A 14,458-nucleotide genomic window follows, 5' to 3' on the forward strand; every position below is an offset into this window, starting at 1 on the left:
ATTTGTAAGGAAGAGCCAAATATATTTGGATGTTTTTGTTAAGAATGTGTTTGCTTCTTTTTAACTAATTAAATAGTCATTTTATAGCGTCTATATATTTTTAAAATAATTTTTGTGCACTGTAAAAATGAAAAGATTGCACTCATTTTGTAGTGTAAATGACAATGCAATGAAGTATCTATCTATCTATCTATCTATCTATCTATCTATCTATCTATCTATCTATCTATCTATCTATCTATTTATCTGTCCGTCTGTCCGTCTAATAATATAAAATTCTATCATGTCAGTGATAAACTTCACCAGTTTTCTTATAGTAAATGTACAAAATCATATTCTACAGACATTTTAAGAATAACAAAACACACACAATATTGGTATGTGTGTATCAGTGTGTCTGCACTACTAACAAATATTGGCAAAAATCTAATCTTATATGTATACTCAACTAAGGCGTGGGAATGAAATAATATTGCGTGGGAAGGAGGCCATGCACACATAACTAGAGGTAAGGAGAAAGTTAATGAGGGATTTACTATGTCGAAGCCATCCAATAATAAAGCGTGGTAATGGGATATTACCCCTTATTTCTCTAGGTGTTAAAAAAGGTCCACAGATAATATTTAATAAACGTATGTGAATTTGGGTTTTAAAAACTTATTTGAAAAGTTACATTTAAATCATATCAGCCCAAAAAGTTAAAAGCTCTTAGTAAATGTAATCTGTGTATCACTAGGTGGCATTGTGTAAATAATTATTTTATCTACAGCCCAGTCCAAACCTGTTATTTTTAATCCCTGGACGTGGTTCAGTGACAGTCCATCACAGCACGCGCTGCGGCTCTGCGGGGACGACGGAGCCTGGAACTCGCGTCACCATGGAAGCGCTCAGTTTGCGACATGTATTCGCCATTTTGCTGCCTCGGTGTGTGTGTGTGTGTGTATGTGTATGTGTGAGCTGTTCTCGATCTGAACACCTCTGTAGTTTCCAAACACCCAACACTCTAGACAGCAGCTAAAACAACCAACGAAAATGTCTGCACCATGAAAACCGTGGCGACCGCAGCATGACACGGACATTTGGACGAAGTAACGTTAAATAGTCTCCCGCCGTCACCGAAGAGGACCAGGAGAAAAGCAAGGTCTGTTTTCTGGCTGTTTTTCTAACTTTGCTAGCCCAGTCAGCCAGCATTCCCACTAATACCACTGAGGGAGTAGCGAGTTAGCTTAGCATCGTTTGAGTGGTCTACCGTTAACCCAGGCTCTATGGAGCTAAGTTACCCACCGTTGACTAATGCTGCTTAACGGTAACGTGTATACATGGGTCGATTAGTCCGTGAAAAGGCGGTAGATACGAGGCGTTACTTGTCTTTTGAGGCTCTGACCGAAACACCGTCAGTAACTAAACATCAGCGACGTAACGTTAACGCTACATTGTTAAAGATGATCTGCCAGTCAGTTGATACCTGGCAGCCACAAGTGGTTGTGACCATTCCCTGATTAATGCATTTCATAATGATCGATCGCATCAACACACTCCCGCAGCTGAAATATGTGTTCACTGCTGTAGCATGTTCAGGTATATATATATATATATATATATATATATATATGTGTATATATGCATGTATATGTGTGTATATATATATATATATATATATATATATATATATATCAATCATTCCCGAGGCTTGCAGTCTCTTGCTCCTCAATGTGTTAATTTCACTCCTGGTAATTTTCTTCTTTGTATTCTCAGCTCTGAACACAGCAGAGTGGTTGTCCATCGCCAGCCACTCAGGATGAAGGCACGAAGCAAAGAGGAGGAATGTTATTGTCCTCACAGGGCTGGGTTTGCTTCCTTGGATTCTCAAATGTGACCACATCCAAAAGATCATCAATAATGATACCTGGACTGATTTCCCGGGAGTTACATGAGCAGCTTCTGGACCCGAAGAATTACCAAAATCGCACAAATGGGGTTGAAGAGCTCAGACACATCCTCTTAGAAGTGGACATTAAATCAGTCCCATCTCGTAGTATTGAGGATTTTATCAATTTTCTTCCTCGACTTCTGGATGACAGTAATTTTAAAGTCTTGTACAGCACCTTACAAATTTTAAACTTACTCATCCAGAAGCTAGATACAAGTGTAGACAAATATTTCAAACAGTTAGTTTCAGTGGCTCTCAAAGCCCTGGGGGACACTCGGACCATCACAAAGAATGAATACATGAATGTCTTTCGACAGCTTATGAAAACTGTTGCACCACAGCAAGTATTGGATCTTGTAATTGGCAACTTGAAACACAAAAATTCAAGGGTTCGTGAAGATGTGCTTAACATTGTTATGGCAGCTATGCTAACTCATCCTAGGAAAGATTTCAATATCCCCAAGCTTTGTTTAGAGGTTGCTCCATATCTGGCAGACAGCAAAAGGAAGGTGCGGCATGCAGCCCTCGAATTGTTTGCTGTTTTTGACTATTGCCTTGAAACAGGGAAAAAACAACCTCTGATGAAAGCTGTGGACATGGTTGAGCTCAATGAAGATGCAGAGGGTCTTATGGCAGCTGTACAGGCAAGAAGAGCAAGACACGTCCTTCCAAAACTCTCCTCAGACGGGACTGTGGAGTATGGATTAGTGGTGCCCAAACAAGGCCAGCGGTGCTCACTGCAGTATGGTTCTGGAGCTGATCTGGACTGGGTGATGAACGGGGGGCGGATAAGCAGTGCCAGGAGCCACAGAACTGAACTGGACTGTGACCGATTATATGGCTATGGCAGCTTAGGCTCCCTCACGGAGGACCTTCCACTTCAAAGGAGGATTGTCAGTGCGGGTAAAGGGAAGAACAAATTACCATGGGAGGTTTCGAGCTTCTCATCCACTGAGAATGAACAGCAATGCAGTACACCCAATGGAAAGTGCTCCAAACAGGTGGGGTCCATCATCCCTGTCAGCTTGTCTTTGATGTTACTTACAGTATCTCTTGTGATAATTTAGCCATTTGGGAACGTTTTCCTGATTTAGCATATGCTTTTTAATAGCTATATGAGTCTTACTGTGCTTTGTTTAGGCATTACTCAATATCTGGCAGGCAGCCAGGTGTTGAGCCTTGGTTATTCTGGTATATTGCATGTTAGTTTCCCCAGATCACAGATAGAAATATTATCCTCTTAGTTAATAAATCAGTTATTGATTCAACAAACAGTGTTCACGTCTTTGTTTAAAACAACTTCTAAAAATACTCTTTGAAATCCAAGCCAATTAGAGCCTGACCATTCATTTCTGAAATGCCTGCACAGAGATTTCCGGAGTGTTTTTCAGTATCTCAATAGCCAGGCAATTATCTTGATTTATTTATTTTTTCCGCCAATCTTTCAGAAAGTGCGGACATTAGATAAGAGAAATATTAATCTTTTAAAAAAGCTGAGGCTTCAGTTGTCAATTTTTTTTTTTTCTGGACACACCAAGGCCCAAAGGCTCCAGTCCAATGAGACAAAAGAAAACTTAGAAATGGCACTTTCCCCAGGGACAGCTGTAAAAAGAAAAATAAACATAGGTATATCTCTCATGATTATATCTCTCGTGATGCAGGATGGATGGAGCACAGCAGGGAGGGGCAGTTATTCTTATATTTATTATCTGGAGTTCAGCTATGGCCTCTTCTGTCAACCTCTCCCTGTGTGTGTGATTCTCAGTGCATCCTTGGGAACATATTGATAGAAAATAGTGTCTTTTTTTAGAAATATATCAGTGTTTGTTGGCACGGTAACAATCAGCTGAATTCGATCACTGAATATGTGGCTCTCAATTTTTTATAAACACTGTGAGGAACAGATAGGTAAACTATTAGAGCACGCAAGGATCACTGACAGTATTCCAGGAAGAAATACAGCAGGTGACCCATTTCCCAGCATAGTGTCACTGATGCTGCGAAGATGACCAGCCTTGTTGCAATCAGGACTTGCATACTGCTTTTTGTGTTAAATGAGTTATTGTGGAATACATATCATATTTTAACTGCTAATGAACTAGAATAAAGTTTTAAGCATAACTTAATATCAGCTTCATTCGAATAATATCTATTGGTTGTGATGAGTGGCTTTGTTTTATGTGGTATTAATTGACCATATTTGTTGTGGAAACTATTATCCAGCTTAGTGCCTCCATTTGAGAAACCTTCTGTTTATAGCAGTGTCTGTTTCCCAGCAAACCCATTACCACATGTCACACTCACTGCACGGGGCGTGAAACATAATTGCCAATATCGCTGGGTTATGCTTTTAAAACATGACTTATTTACTGATGTAGTGGTGATTGCAATCATGGGAAGTGCTCTGCACTGTTGATCAGATTGTGTGTAGTGGAGCTCACCTCAGCCACACTCTTTTGGAGAGTTATTTTCTGTCTACTTCAAATATTATTGCTTTATGAAAACATTAGATTTCAAGTACATTAGGTTAGGTCTGTTTACAGAAGCAGAAGGCCCATCCAAAGGCCAGTGTCTCTTGTTTGAGCTCGCTAATTATTTGCTACCTCCCTTTGTTCAGGCCAATGGATGGAATTACACTGAGGCCCTTGTTATGTTTATGGATTGTTTTACGCTAGTTATTTGAATGTCATCCTTTATTGTTGCTGTTAAAAGAAATCATTTTCTGCCTACTCATAGGTGGCCAATGAGGATTTCCCTCCACTGTCCAGGAGTCCAGACACCTACATACCCAGTTTTAGTAAGTGCCAATATTTTCTTCTGTCACTCTGTTATACCCACATTATTTCCATTTGCAAGGACAAGTACAGCTGACTGGCTGTCACGGTAGTTTACCTTAAATTAGATTTGCTGTAATTGAATTAGCATGAGGCAGAGGCGTCACCATGCCACGTCACCAAAAGCCCTGAGATTTGCAGGTGCAACGTGGGCATACCAGTCTCCAGCATGCCAGAAGAGACCGTTGCTCCATCCCATTCACCAGTTAGTTTAAACACTAGCATTTTATTGTGACACAATGAATGCTCGCAGAAATTTATTGCATTGCATTGTTGTTCCCGCATATGCTAAGTCAAAATAAGTAGCTTGAGAACATGGCTTAATGGTTTCCCTTTTCTTTTCAAGTCAAGATTCCCCTAATACCAGATTCAGACCGTGAAACAATTTGGAGGCTAATTTTTGTTTTTTGTTTTTAATTATTATTTTTTGGGCAGTTTTTGCCTTTATCTAATAGGACAGTGGAGAGAGACAGGAAATTAGGGGAGAGAGCAAGGGAAGACATGTAGGTTATATGACGGCCGGCTCAGGAGTCGAGCTGGCGTCCCCTGCGTATATGGACGGATGTACTATCGCTACACTACTAGCGGCCCCTCTTGGAGGCTAATTTTGAGATGATTTTTAACCCTGAAAAAAAAAAAAGTGTAACCAATAGTAGGTGAATATCTTAGTGCCAGAAGCTCTTTAAGTATGCCAGCTTCAATAGAGAAAAATACAGTGTTACTAATGCTCCTGTCCCTAGTTTATTCCAACCTGTTGGTGCAGGGCAGGATAAGAGTGACCTCCCAGTAGCTGTCCCAAACAGACAACCACTCAGTTTGGACACAAGCATAAAAAAGAAGAAGCCCATTGATCATTGAACAAAATTTGTACACTCATTTCTGTAAGAGGAAAAACATGGTTTCCAATCTGATATATTCTTACCAGAATTTGTTTTGCAAATGTTCTACAGTTTCTCTGTATGAGTTTTTTTTTATTGCACTCCTTGACAAAATAGCCATTTACCCCACTTGAATACACGAGGGATTAGATTCACTTTTAGTGCCGCTACTATTTCTTACGTAATCTGAACACATGATAGTAGTAATCCGCAAATGAAGATTACAGGTCTAGTGTATCGTTCTACTTGGAGGTAGTATCTTTTTCAATGCCCTGCAAAAGTCAGTTGTGTGCTTTGCAAAGTAGTTCCACTTTGGTGTGACATTACTATGTCGATGTAAGTTTTTATGGCTACAGCTGTGTGTGAACCCTCCCCACCTGCATAACCTCTGTGCGTCTACACAGCCAAGAATTAAAACTCCTTTAATTTTCACGCTGCATCGTTTGCCAACAATATATGCCATCCCACTTAAACAAATCCTAATTAACAGTTCAACCACTCCAACACCTTCACCTGCAGTCAAGATCTGTTTTTTTTTTTGTTTTTTTTTTTGTGGTCATCAGTTTACAGAGGGAGTGTTGCTGTCATGTTAACTTTTATCTGAGTAATATGCAACCCTATTAGGTTTATAGTATAAATACTAAAGCATACTTTTCCGTCTAGGTTCTGCAGAGCCGCAGAAGCCGCAGTCCTCTAGGAGGAAGGAGTCTCCTGCACGTCTGAGGAGAAGCGGAAGTCTCAACCTAGACCAAGATATCTTTAAAACTGACCAAGATGGTGGTAAGAAGTCATTTGTTTTTACATATTGACAAGTAAGAAAAAAAATCAGGAAAAAAGAATGAACAGTTTTGAATGTTCAGCTCTTCACAAATGCCATCCCCACCTTGCTGTTTATTACCTAGTTTTTCCTGTATCCTTGTGCATGAACACTTTGTCTCACAGTGACACACAGGGGACACATGCCACCAAGGAATCCCAGCGTTGAGCGCACGTTTTCCCTCCCCTCCAACCCCAACACATGTGGCTCCTTCCTTCTGCCCTCCTACCCACTGGCTGCACTCCCAGGAGGCATGCTTACTCCAACAGTATCCCGCCGCCATGCAGAGACCTCCCTCTCTATGTCTAATACCTGGCCCAACAAAAGAGAGAACACCCCTCATCAGCGAAACACAACAACAAAGGGTAATCTATTAAAAAGATATTATTGCATATGTAGTTGTTTTATCTGATGAAAAAAGAAACATGGTGTGGCTTCTGTTTTATTTCATCAGTTTGTCTTCTCCTCCCTGTGTCCTCCAGGGGACATTCTATCTAGCACATGCTCTCCCAGGCCTCTTCGCGCCTCCCTTGTGAGTTCATCTTCCACTTCGTCATTTCGACGGGCTCTGAGCAGCTCCAGGGCAACCCTCTCTGTCTCACCAGTCATCCCTCCAGCAGAGCATGCGCAGTCTCAAAATGTCCAGAGGTCCAATGCTCCAGGCAGCCCTCAGAACCAGCAGCTAGAACCTGACGGCTTCAGTGCAGTTCGAGATCCTGAGGAGGATGATTCTTTGGACATGCAGGAGGTCAGAAAACTTTTTTTTTTTTCTTTTTTTTTAGAAAGACCTTTTCCAACTTGCATCCTCGGCATGTCAGATTCCTCAAAGAAGCACCCCAGTATTTTTGACCCACTACTGTATGACCAAACACATGAGGACACAGTCTCTGCTTGTTTAGGATTATAGTTGTCAGGTTGGCTGGATTAATAATGTTCCTTTCCATGCTCACAGATGCTGAACTCTTTGCGCTCACTGCGGAACAGTGCTGCCAAGAAGAGGGCTAAGGTGAGCCTTAGCAGTCCAGACCCTGACAGCCCAGACTCAGCTGTGAGGTTAGACCTGGGTCTGGACTCACCATCGCACACGTCTCCAATGTTTACCAGCTCAGCCAGTGAGAGTGGTTTGTCCAGTCTGAGCTCAGTTGCCAACTCCAGCTTCAATGGCATCAAAACAAGGTATATATTGCTGTTGATGTCTCTCCACCTCATCACATAGTAGAAATAATTGTTTTTTGCAGAAATATACGACAACCAGTTAGAGACACAACTGGTTAAAACCCTTTGATGCACCTTTGCACATTTTTGTGTATTTTGATTTTAATTTCTAGCACTTTTTTTTTTTTTTTTTTTCATTTTTCATTTTAAGTTTTATAGTTTGATTTTTTCCGCACACCTTTTTGTGTCGAAGGCGTATTAATGTAACTTATTTGAAGGAGCATCTAAGGGTTTTAAAGACAATGATTATGTTATATCCAACACACTAGCTGACTTGTGGAGAGAAAAGAAGAGCACATTGATAATAATGTCTTATTCAAGGTTACAATGTGTTTCATTTGTAGTGAATGTAATTTGGTACCCATCTGGTTTTGTAAGAGAATGTTTTGAGCAACACTGAGCAGATTTGCAGATTTTCACACTTGTCACATGTGTCCTGGAAGCTCTGCGTCTTCAGGAGTGAAACCTCGCATTGCAAGAGTGCCTTCTGCAAAACTGAGATCTTCTGTATCCATGGACTTCAGCAGCCTTCAAGGTATAAAATTAATGAAATGATTTGTGCCACTGTGCTGTGATATTTTTGCATGTTATTTATATTTTTGTATTTGCTTTGTCAAGGATCATCTCATCGAAATGAGCTGCTGTCTGAAGTGGGTGTTGTTGGGCAGAGAGTTACTTACTCCAACGGAACAATCAAATCTGAGGAAGAGATGACAGGACCGTCACCTCCCTTGGCCAAACCATTAGTCAGAGCCCTGAAGCCTGCCAAAGGTCAGCCAGCAGGGACAGTGGATTAAGCTGGTGATATTATTCTTCGTGTTTACATGAACAAATCAGTAAATTGACTCTTTAATCTTTAGGATCACAGAGCCATAGCAGCAGGAACTCACCAGGCACAGATATGCCTGACGGGGTCTTTGGAAGAGGTCAGTCAACCCATATCTGTGAAGTACAGTACTGCCTCACTTTAATACAAATACACATTTTTCATACTGTGAGTTACAGATAAATGATTAAAAAATGATGTGGATCTCATGAGTGATATTGTAAGTTAGCTGAAAATACCCTCATGCATCTTAGGTATGTTGAGCACTGCAGTGTCCCCCAGCCATCCAGGAGACACTTTGTCACTTAGGCAGGGTGATTCAGTGGCCAACCCCCCCACTGATTCCTCAGCAGGGATCTACAGCCATGCTCTGCCTGGCAGTCACCTAGACTTTGATGACAGCCCACGTTTACATGAGCGCAAGGTTAGTCACACTTTGTCTGTTGGTAAATTCTAGTGCATCTTAGAAAGTTTGCAGTTCCCAACACCCATCTGGTCTGTTCTTTACCAATGCACATACAGGAGAAGGTGAAGAATGCAAGGTTTGGCCAGGATAAGACAAGACAGCAACTGGATCAGCAAGAGGGGCAGTCAAGTTACAGGGACAACGCACAAGGCAAGATTCAGCATCATGTTAAATAAGCAATGTCTGATTCTCATCCACAGGGAAGAATAGGGGAATAATTGTTAACGGCAAGGGAATGTTTTGGAAATCTTAACCACCTGTTTCTAAGTGGCTGAAATGTGCATTTCTGAGATTAAATAGCTATTTTCTGTTTTTTACTATTAGTTATTTACTTTTTTCAAAGATCTGTCTTTATATAAATGACCACTTTGGCTGCATAAAAATGCACATTAAATTTCTTTTAACTGTTTTTAATTATAACATGCTGTGGCTGTTCAGATTAGTTTAGAGAGAAATGCCTTCAGTTGGTAACACAACACAGAATATGGTTTTAGTTGCTGAAATCTTGGTCTTCTGTGATGTAGATCTGCATCTCAACGGTAGCACACTGACTTCTACTAAAGCAGACCTTCCCTCTGATGAGTCCACTATCAGTGCCACCAGCCCCCAAAGCCCCATCAAATGCTTCACTCCACCCCACCAGCCAAGCCCCCCCACGGTGCCCCCCAACCCCAAAAACCTGTCCCGACTTAGGAGGGCTCCTAGCCTCAACAGAACCCGCCCCTCGCTGTCCCATAGCTCAGGTAGGTGGATCTAAAAACCCAGCTACATGCTGCACCAAATGTCAACTTTTACCATGTATTTTAAACCAAGCAAATGTAAGGATGTATCTTTATTAAGTTGCTCTGTATAATTTCACAGTTGGACTTTTGCAATTTTGCAGTATTCAACCACATTATAAAGAGACGAGCCAGTGCTTTATCAGGCCATTGTTTATGGAAAATGCAGAACAGTAATTAGACTGTCAGAGCCATCAGGGCACGGGTGAAGATGTTTGCTTTTGGTAATGTGCCACAATGCTTTGTTTTGACAATCTACCGTTAATGCACTGCCACCCACGCCCACTGCATGTTTTCAGGCAAATAGAGATGTAACATGAGAGGGAATCTGTGTGTTGTGTGGTGTTTGACGGGCCATTTAGATGAGATGTCCTCTGGTACCGTGGGCCACAAGAAAAACATCTCAGACCCTCTGGAATTGTGTCCGTTTTCCAAGCCTGACCTGGCACTGACGCAGAGCTTTAACCTGCTGAGCTCAGAGGACTGGTGAGAAACAGTCAAGCTTTGTGCTCTTATGTACATTGTAGTCCAAAAAGTCCAAAAAGTAAGTTTACGCCAAAAATGGCTGTCAATTTTTTTTCCTTTTCAATCTAGGGAGAAGAAGATCGAGGGTCTGACGTTCCTGCGAAGTCTGGCCCACTACCATTCCGATATACTCCAGGGCAAACTTCATGATGTCTGCCTGTGTCTTATTCAAGAGGTAATGTAATCACTGAATAACACTCCCACATCATTTTGTTATGTTACATTGTGCCAATTTACTGCATCAGAGCTAGAACTCCATCTATCCTTATTTAATATTAATATCTCATTTTGCAGAAAAATTTCATTTGTCAGTCTCATTAATTATGCATACTCTCAACCTTGGCCACCACTTGATTTTGTTTTTCCTTCAGTATTTAATAATGTCTTTCTTCTTCAGGTGAGGAATCTGCGATCGGGTGTGTCCAGAGTTGCCGTGTGCACACTGGGTGACCTGTACACCCACATGCAGAAGGCAATGGACCAGGAGCTGGAGGGGACGGTTAAAGCTTTACTGCACAAGGCTGGGGAGAGTAACGCCTTCATTAGGCAGGATGTGGATGCGGCATTGGATTGCATGGTGCAGCACTGCACCCCCACTCGTAGCATCAACGCTTTACTCACTGGAGGACTCGGGTCAGTATGTGTGCCTATATACACAGTAAATTGTTGCTTTGTCAAACCTATAATATTGAATTGTTGCAGCTACTTTTGCACAGTTCCTGACACCAATTAAATGTAAAATATTTACAGTAGTAATGGTAAAGCTTTGATTGCTGACTTGGGTGCTGGTTTCCTTGCTGCTGATAGTCACCTGAACGCAGTGGTTAGAAAATGCACTGCCCAGCATCTGTCCAATCTGGTAGAGAAGGTCGGTGCTGCCCGTCTTCTGTCTGGAAGTAAAGATCTCACTGACAGAATCTTGCCTGCAGTCACCAAACTCGCTCAGGACTCCTCGCAAGAAGCCAGGTATGAAGAGAATTTTTTTTGTTTTGGCCCCTTGTGTACACACATATTTAATTTTAACTAATGTGAGATCCATTCATATTTTCTGATTTACAAAACATTTATAGGGACAAGTATTTGGGTGTACTAGCTGATTCACTGATAATCCTTATCATGGTTTGTGGAAAAATTCTGAGCCATTACAAAGTATATAAAACAACTCATATTGGAAAAGTTCACTACAATTTTCCAAAAGGTTTGGTGCTTTAAACATTCTGAAAATTTGGTCAACTATAATGGAGCATTAGATGAATGGTGTTTGCTATTGGTTGGCACATGTCATACAATCCACTGGGTGTTTAGAAATCTAGACTACAGTGTTATGCAATTCAAACTGTTACACTATTGACATGGATCAGTTTTCTGTGGTCGTCTACGGGCCTAAAGTGTTTGTAACAATTTATTGATGGATGAAAATAGGCATAGCAATGTAGAAAAGAAGACTGCACATCTCACTTATCATCTGAGTACTCATTATTATATTGGTTTTATTCACAGGTACTTTGGGCGTCGAATGCTGCTGTCACTGTCGTCCCACCCTGACTTTGACAAGATCCTGGAGAAATATGTTCCGACCAAAGACCTGCCGACCGTCAAAGACACTGTCGTCATTCTCAAGACAAAGGTAGTGTGCTTTGTTTCTTGAAGTGTTAGACTAGTGTTTTTGGTGGAAGTCAAACACTTTCATCTTACCCAGAAGTTGTGGGTTATTTTAGGGTCTAGGTGAGATACCACAGGACACCCAGTCAGCCAGAGGCAGACGCTCCCTCCCAGGCAGTGGCACAGTCAGGGCGTCATCTCTCACCAGGGAGCCTCTCAGCCACACCAACAGGTGGGTGTGAATATCAAGCACAACAGCAGAGATGCACGTGAACACTAAATTCAAACTATTTGAGTACATATTCATGTGTTTTACATCATTTACAGGGAGTCCAGTAGCCATTACTGTAGATCTCAAACACAGAGTATTGCAGACAAGACCGAATACATCAAGCAGATCTCAGGTCTGCTGGGTTCAAAGGACTTCAGAGAGAGGATCAAAGGAATCGATCAGCTAGTGGCTGATTGCCAGCACAACCCCAACATGGTCATTAATAGCATATTCCCGGTTAGTACTTGAATTTGTTGAAATCAATCTGTCAATTTTGTGTACTTATGTACTGTCATGATTCTCCATACCATCATACATTTGTGTTTTGTTATGAAACTGTCACCAAAACACCTCTTTCACCATTTGTTCTCCTTCTGGTTCCCTTTCTTTCAGGTGTTTGATGCCTTCAAGGCTAGACTGCAGGAGTCCAACAGTAAGGTCAACTTGTATGCTCTCGAGTCTCTACAGAAAATCATCCCCCTGTTGAAGGACAACCTGTCCCAAGTGGTCAACATCCTCGTCCCAGCGATTGTAGACAATCACCTCAATTCCAAGAACAATGCCATCTACTCTGCTGCTATTGGAGCTATTAATACACTTGTCTCAAACCTTGGTACTCACTTCAAGCATTCGGCTATTTCTGGCAGAGGTGACACTTGATGTTTAGTCTAATTTGGAGAATAGTGTTTATTTGACCTTTTTTCTTTCCACTACAGATAACATACTTCTTCTTCAGCCTTTCTGCACCAAGGCTCAGTTTTTAAGTGGCAAAGCAAAGGTGGATCTTATCGAAAAGGTTGCAGGTATATCTGGTGTCCTAATCCTGAACAGTATAATTAGTTAATTAAGGCTTCATCTTCTGTGTTAGTCTGTTTGACCACCTCTTCTGATTTTCTATTTCCAGATCTTGTGACAGAACTCTACCCACGTAAACCCCAGATGGTGGAGCAAAAAGTGCTCCCCTTGCTGTGGCACCTCCTGGGCACATCCACTCATAGCGGCACCATTCATGGCCGGGTCGGCAGCGTGAGGGGTGCTACCGCCAACCTGTGCCAAGCCCTTTACGCCCAGATGGGGCCCAGTCTGAGCGAGTGTGCTGCCTCCCAGCCCGCCAATGTCCACAAAGGCTTAAATGAGGTCCTGAGGAACTTGTCCTAAAGGTAAATCAGAGTCCAAACTACCAAACATTGGAAAAGAAGAACATGAACACTGACCGTACTTGAAGACAGAGATGTTCTACATTTCTTATAGTGCCTGCACTTTTATACCAATAAAGAGAAAGTCCTTACAAATTAGGAGCTCTTATTTTTTATCTCAGTGAGATTTCCTCTGGTACAGAAGCACGGACAATTGTAACATACTGACATCAGGTCTTGTACATACTCAACCTGCTCTCTTTGCACTTTGAAATCATAGCTCATTATCACGATAAAAATGAGTTTTACATTTTACCATCCTATGATTGTCACCACGTTTTTTTTTTTTTCTTTCATAATCTGAACATGTACTGTAGACAAATCAGAGACACTATTGCAGAATGTAAAATTGAAATGCACAAAAAGAAGAGGAACAAGACAGGGACCTAACAGGTGTATATTATTGCTGTTTCATCCCATGTGATGTAATATTTTTTAAATGTCTAATGTAGTCGTTTTGAATATTTGTGAATTAATATTAACAAGAATAGTACAAAATAATTTTGTACAATTTAAATGTGTATTTGCACAGTATTAGCTTAATCTGTAATTGTATGCTGTATGATGGTACAGTTTATAATTTATATATTGTGTAATGATTTCAAAGTCCTGGTGATGATGTGCTGAGTTGGTTCTGTCTTTCTCTCCTTTTTCTGTTATGCATGACCAAAATTTACTGACAGAATCAAAGTTGTTTGTATTTTTGTTAAGGAGATATGTATGTACACTGATGCCTAGATCAAGATTGGGTTCAAATCAAGTCTTGTGACTTGGGAAGGGAAAGGCAAAAAAAAAGTTTCAGTTTACTCCAGCGATTGCCTGAGAAACAGTGATGGACCAGGTCTGATTGTGTCTCAGTATAGTGCCAGTCTTCAAGTAGCCTTTTAACACATCTGTTGTTAAGTTATATTGAACTTGTCTGTGAACAAGAGCAAAGACAGATTGATATATAAATAAAGTGTTTTATTTCTGTAAAACTAACTTCCATGTGCCTCATTCCAGTTTTAAAGCGAGTAGAGAATGTCTCATCTTGTGTCTGTGTGTTGAGTGTTTTTCAACATGAAATGTGAATTTAATTATGTCCAAGAAACACATGTTACATGCCTTTTAGCAAATGAA

At 41.0% G+C, this 14,458-nt stretch overlaps 1 protein-coding gene across 1 annotated transcript; it reads left to right on the forward strand.

Annotated features, from left to right (window-relative positions):
• Positions 1-893: 893 nt before the first annotated feature.
• On the forward strand, positions 894-14,316 carry togaram1 (TOG array regulator of axonemal microtubules 1). The gene is made up of 23 exons (XM_026301089.1): positions 894-1,141; positions 1,756-2,931; positions 4,667-4,727; positions 6,306-6,422; positions 6,585-6,824; positions 6,942-7,207; positions 7,412-7,635; positions 8,118-8,209; positions 8,293-8,445; positions 8,535-8,600; positions 8,755-8,924; positions 9,023-9,116; positions 9,491-9,709; positions 10,108-10,231; positions 10,340-10,445; positions 10,668-10,903; positions 11,078-11,236; positions 11,771-11,897; positions 11,989-12,104; positions 12,200-12,380; positions 12,537-12,756; positions 12,860-12,946; positions 13,048-14,316. The coding sequence occupies exons 2-23, from the start codon at positions 1,825-1,827 to the stop codon at positions 13,299-13,301; spliced, it is 4,419 nt and encodes a 1,472-aa protein (XP_026156874.1). The 5' UTR covers positions 894-1,141; positions 1,756-1,824; the 3' UTR covers positions 13,302-14,316.
• The last annotated feature ends 142 nt before the right edge of the window (positions 14,317-14,458 follow it).

The sequence above is a fragment of the Mastacembelus armatus genome, chromosome 22 (genome assembly GCF_900324485.2).
Source record: "Mastacembelus armatus chromosome 22, fMasArm1.2, whole genome shotgun sequence".
Classification (NCBI taxonomy): Eukaryota; Metazoa; Chordata; class Actinopteri; order Synbranchiformes; family Mastacembelidae; genus Mastacembelus; species Mastacembelus armatus.

What these genes read in the sequence shown, in the direction of transcription:
- togaram1 (XM_026301089.1), top strand. Translation starts at nt 1,825, where the DNA reads ATGTTATTGTCCTCACAGGGCTGGGTTTGCTTCCTTGGATTCTCAAAT. An exon ending in ATTCTTTGGACATGCAGGAG is followed by an intron (nt 7,208 to 7,411) that starts GTCAGAAAACTT and finishes CCATGCTCACAG; the next exon opens with ATGCTGAACTCTTTGCGCTC. An exon ending in CCTCTCAGCCACACCAACAG is followed by an intron (nt 12,105 to 12,199) that starts GTGGGTGTGAAT and finishes CATCATTTACAG; the next exon opens with GGAGTCCAGTAGCCATTACT.